Source organism: Tupaia chinensis, unplaced genomic scaffold (genome assembly GCF_000334495.1).
Source record: "Tupaia chinensis unplaced genomic scaffold, TupChi_1.0 Scaffold143836_1, whole genome shotgun sequence".
In the NCBI taxonomy this organism is placed as follows: Eukaryota; Metazoa; Chordata; class Mammalia; order Scandentia; family Tupaiidae; genus Tupaia; species Tupaia belangeri.
The window spans coordinates 1414510-1425560 of record NW_006203686.1 but is presented as its reverse complement, the minus strand read 5'-3'; the positions used below and the strand labels follow the sequence as shown (position 1 = coordinate 1425560).

Below are 11051 nucleotides of genomic sequence, written 5' to 3'. Positions count from 1 at the left end.
GGGGGGAGCCATAGCCAGGCCACTCCTTGATCAAAGCCATGTACTTGGCCATAGCCTGCTCCTGGTTCATTCCCTGAAATTTCTTCCACTTGTCAATGATACTGGCTCGAGCGGAGGAGACTTCTTCCTTGACCCACATGTCCAACATCTGCTCCTCCTCGACCTTTTGCCGAACAACCGACCCTGTCCGGAAGCTGCGCCTCAGCGTCCCCTCCAGGAAGCTCGTCCGCCGCTTCTCCAGCCGCTCGCACGGGGTGAAGCTCTTGGTCGACTGGCTGATGCGGGCTTTGAGTCTCTGCAGGGAATAAACCTCTTCGAGCGGTGGGAGTGCAGCGTGCAGGGTGTAATCCCCCTGTAGGTATTGGAGCCGCAAGGCAGCGAGGACCTGGAGGTTTTCTTCAGGGGCTGGATAGTGGCCATGGATCACTGCTTCGTGGGCCTGCAGGGAAGGGAAACAGCCTTGCGTCAAGGCCTGTGTGCTTCGGGACACTGGCCTGACTCACTCCCTCGGTCCGTTGGCATTTCTCTCAAATGTCACCTCCCCTGAGCACCCTGTTTAAAACTAGACCCCTGTGCCACTCTGTTGTTTTAAACTTAAATGTCTCCCGACCACAGATACCATTTAACACATGCCATAGATTTTATCCCTCATGGTCTCTGTTCCCCCAAGCTGGACTAGCTCCAGGCACAGGAGTTCAAATAAAATATGTAGAAGTTTCATTCTATAAATGACTGATGAGTAGCCAGCCTTGTCTTTTCTGGGAAATCTACCCATGTATCATTTCAAAGGACTAAGAGCTGACTGACAAGGTCTGTGCTACGGTTTATGTTCTCAGAAAACTTAAGTGTTCCAATTTGGCGGTGACGGTATTAAGAGGAAACTAAATCCCTTCATGGCATTGAAAGGTAGAGTCTTTGGGAGAGATTAGGTGGTAAGAGTGGGTCCCTGCGATGGACTCCTGGTGAGTTACAAAGAGAAGGGACGTGAGATAGAGACGTGGACACAGACATGCACTCCTGCCCTCCCACACAGTACGGCATGTTGCACGGCTTCCAGACACTGCCGACAGAAAAGCCCCTACCAGACGTGGCCCCCGGACCTCCACGTCACAAGCCGAATAAACTTCTCTTCTCATATATTACAGAAACACTGGGTTATTAGCAATAGGGCAGATCAGAACAGGGTATTTGTGGGTCTCACTCTTGCTCACTGGTGAGACAGTCAGTTTCTAAAAGTCCCTTTTACCTGCTCGAACATAAATGCAAATTCCACGCTGTCCTTCGGCACGTTGTCCGTGTCCAGGAAGCAGTACAGCTTGAAGTAGAGTTTCCACGGCAGGTCCCCTGCCTCTGACGTGGCAGCCAGCCTACAGACAAACGTCAAGACACACTCAGAAAGCAAACGCAGAGAAGGGCATCCGTGACCCGCGGGGACGTGATGACATGGCTTATTCTCTCCAAGGACACGGATACCCTGCCCAAGTTCAGGTTACAGCAAGGGTGGCGATGGGGAGGAAAGAGTAAACAGATTAAGAGGGAGGCAGCTCATCAGAGTTCCTCAGCGATTTTATCTAATCAGGGGTGACAAACACACTTTGATCCTGGTCTTGTTTTGAGAAAACAAACAGGCAGTCCTCAGTTAAACTGTGCTAGCCAGGATGCCAAAGGCTCCAGTCTAATTACTACTAGCTAGGCATTATGCTGAATCCACAGAAAGAAAAGGAACAAAGGCTGTTTCTTCATTTCCTTTACCAACCCTGAAATGAAATACACATTTACAAACCTTGTATGAATATGCTGGCATGGGGGCTGTGTTTATACTGGATAGAAATATCTTTCAGGCGCTTAGGGAATATGAAGTCATAGACCAGACATTATAAGTTCATTTTATATTACAGACACAAAATGTAGTTTGAAGAGTTTGTAAGTCGGCTTGAATCTATCAGTCCAATTTCAAAGTTAATGACAAGTAAAAACCTAAAGATTAGGGACAGCAGGTGGCATGGTGGTTAAGGCTATTATCGCACATGGCCAACCACCCAGTTCAAGTCCTAGACCCAGTAACTTGAAAAACATGCCGGGTGCATGTGCATGCAAAATCCCAAGGGGAGAACGGAGGAGGACTCATAGCATGGTCATCCCCTCAGGGGGTGTTTTCTCACATTCTCTTTCTCTCTGGGATATGCATACACCCTATAGTAATTTTTTAAAAAAAGAGCTATCAGAGAGAGATGAAAAATTAAATATGCAAATTAAACAAATTCAATATACAATGAAACCAAAAATGGAAAGCAAGTTGGAATCCTCAACCCTTGGTTTCCACTCCTCCTATTACCTTTCCGACACTTTGGGGAGCAAGAACTTACTTTTCAAACTTTGCGAGAACGTCGGCTACGATGGTGCGGCTTTCAATGGCCTTGTCGATGTGTCCGTTGTACTCAAACAAGGCGAACATGTTCCTGCTGTCCTCCATGGCGAGGCCTCGGATCAGCTTCTCCACCACCTAGAAGACACACCGGAGGGCGTCAGCTCCGTGAGCTGTGATCCTGACATGTGGCTCTAAAACACGTCTTCATCTGACCTCCGAGGGGCCACAGGCACAAGTGAGGCTCCAAGCAGCCTCTTACAACTGTCACATGTGCGGGCACCACAGAATTTCAAAGGTGCTGTCTGCTCCCTACTCTCCTGAAGTGGGTTCTACCTCTTCCTTGCTAAGAAGAACATGGGGTATCTTGTCTATTGGAAGAGGCGGATACTGGCCTCGTTTCTTGCAAACTCACACTTGTAGGAAAAATGAATGAAAGCTGAAGTCCTTTAGCCAATGAAGTCATAAACTTCCAGAAACAATAGTGCCCTCAAAACATGTCTGTTCTACATAAGAAGCCTTTCTGGGTTTTATTGTAGTCTGCTTTTAAACAACTGGTTTTATGCTACTAAGTTTATTTTATTTTATTTTTTTGAGAGGCCTTTGCTATAGGGTGCATGCATTCACCAGAAAGTCAGAGCGACAAAAAGTGACAAATCACCCCCAGGGGGGATGGCCACACCACAATCCCTTCTCCATTCTCCTCTCAGGATCTTGGGCATGCACACACACACACATCTGGTGTGACTTTAAGCCCCTGGGTCCAGGACCTGGACCGCGGTCAACTACATGGGAGTCTAGCGACATAGCCATTATGCCAACTGCTGGTCCCATTACTAAGCTTAAAATTTTAAAAGAAATCGTATTCCTGTGACCCAACATTTTAGATATTCATGAGGCAAACAAACACACCTTGTTACTGAGGCATTAGAACAAGCTGAACAAGCACTGACTAAGGGGCAAGCCCGACTCTGGTTTGCAATCCTCACTAGACACTCAGCTGTAAAGAGGAGCAGGCTTAGGCCTCATTATTCCGGCACCGGATTAACTCTGTCTCCACGCTAACATATTTCCATCTCCATATGCATGTGGTTATTTGCGGATGTAATAACTTCCATGTTCACTGAGCTGCCACACTATGTGCATCACAGCCAAGCGTGACAGCCGTCCTAACCACGCACACCTTCCCTGACCACGCGTATCCATGGTTACTCTTCAAACAGAACGAGATGCAGCGGCGTGCCCTCACCTCCCCAGCGGTGGTGTGGGAGTTGATGGTGATCTTGCAGGAGCCACCGCCGTGGCAATACACAGTGGACGTCATTTCCTGCCTGTGGATCAGGGCTTCTATTTCATCTCTGGAAGGCACGAACTCTCTGCACTTGGTTTTCTTAAGAGATTCATAAGTGAAGAGGGCATATTTTTCCATCTCGGTTCCTGGAAACTGTTCCCGTATCCTAGGAGATAAATAGTCACTTGGTTTTTTGTTTGTTTGTTTGTTTGTTTGTTTGTTTTGGAGAGATTTTCACTATAGGGCGCGTGCGCTCGCCAGACAGACAGAGACATAGAGACAGAAAGCGAGAAATCACCCCCCAGGGGGGATGGTCACGTCGCAATCCCTTCTCCTCCATTCTCCTCTCGGGATCTTGGGCACACATACACACGTGCCCGGCATGAGTTTTAAGCCACCGGGTCCGGGACACGAACCACGGTCGACTACGTGGGAGTCCAGCGACATAGCCATTACGCTAACTGCTAGTTCCCAATAGTCACTTGTTAATTGTTGGATGGAGGATGGCTGGAGGTGGGAGCTAGGCTGTGTGAAGGTTGACCCAACACAGCCAATAGGATCCCCACGGTGAGGGGAGCAAACACCAGCGGCTTCTAGGCAGGCCCAGCCTAAGCACGGAAACAACACAGGCCAGCCTTGAACTGGGAACCCTTTGGCATGCACAACTCAGGTCTATAATCCTCACTAGATACTCAGCCCTAGAGTGCTCACCTCTACAGCGCTGTGAACACTTGAAAGGGTCAAGCCTCATAGCACTGTGTGAAAATCTCTTTTCCAGAGTTAATCAACTCGTCATCAGACTGCCTCCCCCTGTTTGATCTAAAGTGGTAATAATTCAGTTTGTCCGATGTCCTACCAATTAGAACACGATGCTGAAAGAGGCTCGGCCCCCGAAACAGACTTACGCGGCTCTGAGAAGACAAGGATGTCCGCGCTGTGAGCTGGTGCGAGAGACCTGGGAGTCTGTCCAGGAGGTCCCTGGCCTACATGAGCTGTCTGAAGGGGACCCGGGCCCTGCGTGTGGACGGCCTGCCAGCTCATCTCCTGTACCACGGGCTTTACCTTTTCAGATGGAACTTGAGATACTTGAGAATCCCTCGACTGGGCAGGAAGGTGCAGCTCAGGCAGGTGAGGATCTGCCAGCTGTACAGGTTGCCCGCGCTGCCGGGATGGGGCACTTTGTTGGTCTGTTTGATGAGCTGGCAGTACAGCTCGTCTCGCAGAGGTCGGAGGTCATGCCCTGTCTGTAGGATGCCCTGGATGATCGGAACAGGGTCAGACATGGATTCCAGCTGCTGGAGGGAATTGAATATCTTGATGGCTTCATCCTGCAGGGTAGTGTAGCCTTTGTCTTTGAGCACTAGGGGAAGCAAAACACACACAAGTTCACACGAGGGCCTTCAGGAGCTGGAGCCTGAGCAGTGGAAAAGAGGAAAGAGTAAATGGGGACGAACAGTACTGAGGACGGGGGGCCGACCATAGCCCCACACAGCCCAGTCAGCTGAACAGAGCTGGGGAAGCTACACTGACTGCTCTGTTACAGAACCAAACTTTTTCTAGAGCAGATACTTATACAAAAGCTGGTCTCTTGCAGAACAGGTTCTGGACTTGAAATGCACACTTGTAATGTTAAAGGCTATTGAGTTCACGGGGAATGCTAGAAATTTGCGACTTCCCCCCACCATTTGAAGTTCATTGATGGGACAGCAGGTGGTATAGAGTTAAGGCACTGGATTCTACATGGCTGGATTTGAGGATTGAGTCCTGGCCCCAGTGGCTTGAAAATGACACCAGGCACATGCGCGTATGTACCCAAAATCCTGAGAAGAGAATGGAGACGGTATTGTGATGTTTCTTCCCCCTCGCCCCCCAGGAGTGGACTTCTCATTTTCTCACCCTTTCTTTCTCTCTGACAAAGGCATGCACCCTATAGCAAACACTTAAAAACACTTAAAAAAAAAAAAAAAGGTTATTTTTTTCCCATGAGAAAGATACCCCCAATAGGGTCTTTTAGTCACAAACCATTCCCAGCCTCAACTATCGCGGATCAGATGCACATGCATGGCCAGAGTTTACAGGGAGACCCAAGAACATGAACTGGAATCTCCCCATGTGGGTCCAGTTGTGTTACTATTACACCACCATCGGCCCCTCTCTAAATCTCTGCCAATTTTTTTTTTTTTTAATGACTACAACGCTTACATCACTACAGCTAAACTCTGCTTTAATCTCGGCTTCAACCACAATTAAGAGCCTATTTTGAGCCCCACCCAACCTTGATGACTAGAAACGTTTCTGAGTTTAAACGAATGCTATGATGTTAGAGCGGAAGAGTTAACAGGGAAAAACCAAAACAACAGTCTGGGGTGTGCATGGCCCTCTGGACTTACAGTTGAGATTTATGTCTCCGTATGGAAGGGGCAGGAGTGGTGAGTGCAGGGGGTGGTGGGTGTATCGGAGGATTGGGTTCCGCTTGTAAATCTGCTCCACCACGTCTGAATTCAGGCAGTTCTCCTTAAAAACAAAGGTGCCATTTACAAGAAAGCAAACTGACCATGAAAACCCTATACCTAACCGAGCACAATGGGCTCTGTTTTCCCACATGGGAATATTTTTCAATGGCCACAACTATCCATCAGCCTGGTGGGTGATGGCAAAGGGGACACAATGAGGATCCAAGCTCGATGACACCATGATCTGGACTCGAAGACAAATTACAATGACATGTTTTTCTTGCATAGTTCATTCTCTTTGACGCCTGTGTGTATACATTCTGCAGGTTATTCTAAATTCTCCTGTGGATATTTTACATACCCTGAAAAATCAATGGAAACTTCTCTTGCTAGTGAGTTAGCTGCCAAACATGTTATCTCCATTCATTGTGAAAATATGTTTTACTAGTTCTTTAACTGTTCTCTTGTCTCCTTTCCACATCTGAAAACTACTCCTCTTTTCTTTACCATAGGGTGCATGAGTTCGCCAGAGAGAGGCAAAGAGATACAGTGAGAGGGAAAGTAAGATGGTAATGCCACAATCCCTTCTCCTCCATTCTCCTCCTGGCATTCTGGGCACACATGCACATATACCCAGCAGGATTTTCTACAGCGGGTCCAGGACTTAAACTGTGATTGGCCATGTGGAATCCAGTATCTTAACTACTACTGGTCCTGAAAACTACACATGTTAACCTGTATATGGAAGATTATTCTTCCACCTGTATGCATGCCCTTCTACTCTTGAAATATAAGAGATCCTCTCACAGAATTTCATCTCGTATTTATGCTCCTAAAATGCTTAATTGGAGCATAGAAAAAGCCCAAGTTAAATAAACAGAAAAGCTGGAGGAGAGCCAATGAATCATTCTATCATGTTCATTTTTATTTCCACTATGAAACTTTCAATAAATGCCCAAATGAAAGTCAGAAGAAAAATGCTTTATAGTTACTGAGAACATTCTTGTATGGGTTTAATTAGGGTAACTTGTCTCATTTCTTAAAAAGCACTGGTCCATATTTGGAAAATTCTTTTTACTCTTTCAATGTTTAACATCGATTAAAGAATATGAAAAGATGTAAGACATAGCTTTGAAGAGAAGTTTGATTGTGAATTTTTACCCCTTTCTCAAAAAAAGCTTCAAATAATTTTTGTATAGGGCTAAAAGTGAAATTATTTGTATCTAGCACCTGGGGTCCATGAAAAGCTTTCGAATGTTGGCAAATAACTGATTTGCTAGAATTTAGCTATATTACTCAGAAATATATCACTTAGAAATCAGGAGACCAGGGCCAACAGGTGGCATGGTAGTGAAAGTGCTGGACTCCCACATGGCTGACCACAGTTTAAGACCCAGACTTGGTGGCTTGCTTTCTCACTTTCTCTCTCTCTCTCTCTGTCTCTCTGTTGATCGTGTGTGACTTAAATAATTCTTTAAAAAAAAAAAAAATCAGAAGGCCAAGTTGAATTTGGCGGGACATGATCCCCTACTGAGATCTTAGACCCTTTCTGACTCCACAAAAGCAGTTTGCCTCCTGGATCCGATTGGCTAATTCCTTCCATGTACTTCAGTAAAAGACCAGCCACGTCACCATTCTAGTGTCTTTTGTCACAGCTCCAGCTCTGCTCTCTGCTCTCAGCACCTGCCTGCACGGATCCTGAGAAGGAACAGCAGTCAAAGCGATTCGCTCGACTCGGTCCTACGTGAGAGACGGACCAGCTAGGTTGGCAATGCAACCAGAACATGCCAGTCTCCACGTCTGTTCCTGGACAACGAGCACAACAACCTGGTTCGGGGCTGTCATTTCATCATCTGTTCATTTACACACAGGGACTTCAACCAGGTCACAGAGAAATAGAATTAAGAGTACAAAATATTTTGAAACCCAGGCATAGTGTTTCCTAACGCATACTCCTGTGCACTTTTTGAAGAATCCCCTATGTTTTCTGAGCAACTAAACTTCATCAACAGGAAGTTACCACTTAACATGATCAATGTCAGTCCGGAGATCTGGAGCTTCTGTGTATTTGGTGCTGTGTGACAGGGACCCCAAGTGTTCATGACAAATCTGACATATCTGGGCCCTTTCTGAACCCGCCCGTGTGGTCTAGAGACTCATGATGAGAGTAGAAGGTCCCAGTCCCAGCTGGGGCTGAGGTGGTCGCCAAAACAGATCGCATCCCCGAGACCAGGGAGCACTATGGCTAGAATTGCAGACATTGTCCTGCCTGAGAGGCCCAACAGTTGGGCTTAACTCAGCAGCAACATCTCAAACCTCCTTGTAGACAAAGTACTTTTAGCATAAAATTTTACCACCAAATTTCACATATTTTTTCTTTACTCTAACCCAAATTTGACAGGGTGCTAGTTTTGATGACAGAATGAAAACTGAGCTTGACACTGTCAAGGTCTCTACTTCGCAAGGGTAGAGTCGGTGAGCCACGAGGCTCCCTGGCTAGCGGGTGCCTGTCTTACCTTGATGTCTTGAATCAGTTGCTGGGTGGGGGTGTCAATCGGGGCCTTGGTGTCGGTCACATTCTGAATGGCACTGGACCACCTGGTGGCCTCGTTGAGCAGCTTGGTGTAGAGCCGGTAGCAGTGTTTGCGCCCGTACACGGTGACGTTCCAGTAGCCTGCAACGGCAGCGGTGCATACACGTTGTCCACGTCGCCTCCAGGGCCAATGGCGGAGGTGCACACGTGTCAACACGTACCTCCAAGGCCGAGAGGCTCCGAAATTCAATTCAGCAGTAGTGCAACCCTATGTCACCTCTGACCCAAGCCCCTTTAATTAATTCCTTGTTTAATTCGATAAACATTCTGAATTCCTACACACACCAAGGCATGCAGATATCTGATGGTGAATGAAAACTGTACTTCTTACACTATGGAGTTTGTGGTAGAAAAGAGAAGACAAATACTCAAATGCTAAACCCAGAATTAATGCATAAAGATAAAGTATTACATTTGTTCTCAGAGAAAGAACATTTTCCTTTCTAGGCTGTAAAATGAACTCTCTCCCTAAATTTCCGACCTCCCTTCTCACTTCCTGTTTCTTCTCTCCTTTCCTTCATCTCTACCTTCAGAAGAGAACCCTCATGCTAAGCAGTTGTTCAGAGACGGCTGTGTGAACGATCCCCTAAACCTCATACAGGCCCAGGAACTGCAGAAAAAGCACAAAATCATAACTAACAGCAAAAATAGAAGCAATCTTCTAGAAACACTTTTTTATAATTCCACAAATAAATCAAAAATGAAAAACACTTCTAAGCTTACCTATCTGGTTTTAAAAATGTCACTAGGCTAAGTCCACTGACAGGTTTATCTTTTGTTTTATTTTTACTTTTAAATTTTGCTATAGGGTGCATGTGCTCATCAGAGACAGACAGAGAAAGGGAGAAATCACCTCCCAGGGAGATAGTCACACAGTAATTCCTTCTCTTCCATTCTCCTCTTGGGATCTTGAACATGCATATACACACACGCCCTGTGTGTGCCTGGCTTGATTTTCAAGCTACCAGGTCTGGGACTCAAATTGCTCAGCTGGCCATGTGGGATCCAGCACCTTAACCACCACACCGCTGACTGGCCTGGTAGCTTTTTTTCTTTTTTAGTTAATTTTTTTCATGTGCATAAGAGACAGAAAAGAAAGACGCAGAGACAGCATTCCCACCAGGGTGCCGATGCTGTGATCCACCCCCAGCCTTCAGCCAGCCCAGACCACAGATATCACATGCCCGGCAGCCTTAGGGAGGCAGGAGGTCTCTGACCTTGAATGCAAACTTGGCCGTGTGCGACTGCTATGCAGAGCACCGCGTCTGACCCCCGCACCACTGTCAGGCCCAGGATTTATCTTCCACCAGTTACATGACTCTCACGTTATGATAGTGAAAAGTCAAAAACATGTGCATATAAGGCACGTGGCATGGTGGTTAAGTTACCAGACTCCCACATGGCTGATGGTGGTTTGAGTCCCAAACCTGTCAGCTAGCTTCCTCACTTTCCTTCTCCTTCTCTGGTGAGCACATGTGCCCTATAGCAAATTAAATAATAATAATAATAATAATAAATATGATTAAATAATTCTAAAATAAATAAATAAAAGCAGCTTCCTGGAAGATGGTCTTTTTCTTTTTTAACTTTAAAAAATTTATACTTATTTCTTTTGTTATGAGAGAAAGAGTGCATGCACAAGCCAGGGACAGGCACCACTGACAGGGTCTCACCATGCTACAATTCGCAATCCCAGCCTCTCAGTCAAGCCAGAATCATGAGTGTGCCCAACGCTGGGTCCACATTCGAACCTGGGCCTCCCATAGGGTCCCAGCACAGCACAGTGGTACCTTTACTGTCTGTGCCACCACGACTGGGCCCTGTAGGATAATTTGTGTTCGTTTACATTTCCTTTTCCTTGCAAGATCTTCCTACCACTCCATAAATCAAAAACTCTCTATTCCAGTTTAAATACTACGTGTTCACACAGCTACCCACAGACAGCTCCAGAAGACAGATCAACAAGAAAGAGCTTCCCTTGCAAGGGAACAGCACACACTCTAGGTAGGACTCGCACTGCTTTGCTCAGAGCCAGCCCAGCCTGGTTAAGATTTGGTGCTTAGGGTTTCGGGCCCAGCTACGATGACGATGCCATGCAGCCTGGTTACCTGTCTCTTTGAATATCTTCTCATCTGGGGGGACGACCGAGCAGAGGCTGTTAAGGACCAGGGTGCCCAATTTCAGGGCGTTCTTCTCCGAGCTCTTGTAGTAATCCAAGGAGTTGTGGGTTAGCACAAACCACCGCTTCTTCAGCTTCAAGGAAGACATCTTTGGACTGTTCTTAACTTCTTTGTGCAACCATCCTGGCACGGGAGGTCAATGTGTAAATCAAAAGCAGTGACATGAATC

The 11051-nt window shown here is 46.6% G+C and overlaps 1 protein-coding gene across 1 annotated transcript in view; it reads right to left on the bottom strand.

Annotated features, from left to right (window-relative positions):
• The window catches only part of MYO10 (myosin X), a 267646-nt gene that overhangs the window by 4483 nt on the left and 252112 nt on the right, over window positions 1-11051 (bottom strand). The window contains 9 exon segments of the mRNA XM_014582836.2: window positions 1-2; window positions 5-439; window positions 1247-1367; window positions 2367-2503; window positions 3615-3822; window positions 4719-5016; window positions 6047-6170; window positions 8626-8783; window positions 10811-11005. The exon segment at window positions 1-2 is cut by the window's left edge and continues 40 nt beyond it. Coding sequence (XP_014438322.1) covers window positions 1-2; window positions 5-439; window positions 1247-1367; window positions 2367-2503; window positions 3615-3822; window positions 4719-5016; window positions 6047-6170; window positions 8626-8783; window positions 10811-11005 — 1678 coding nt within the window.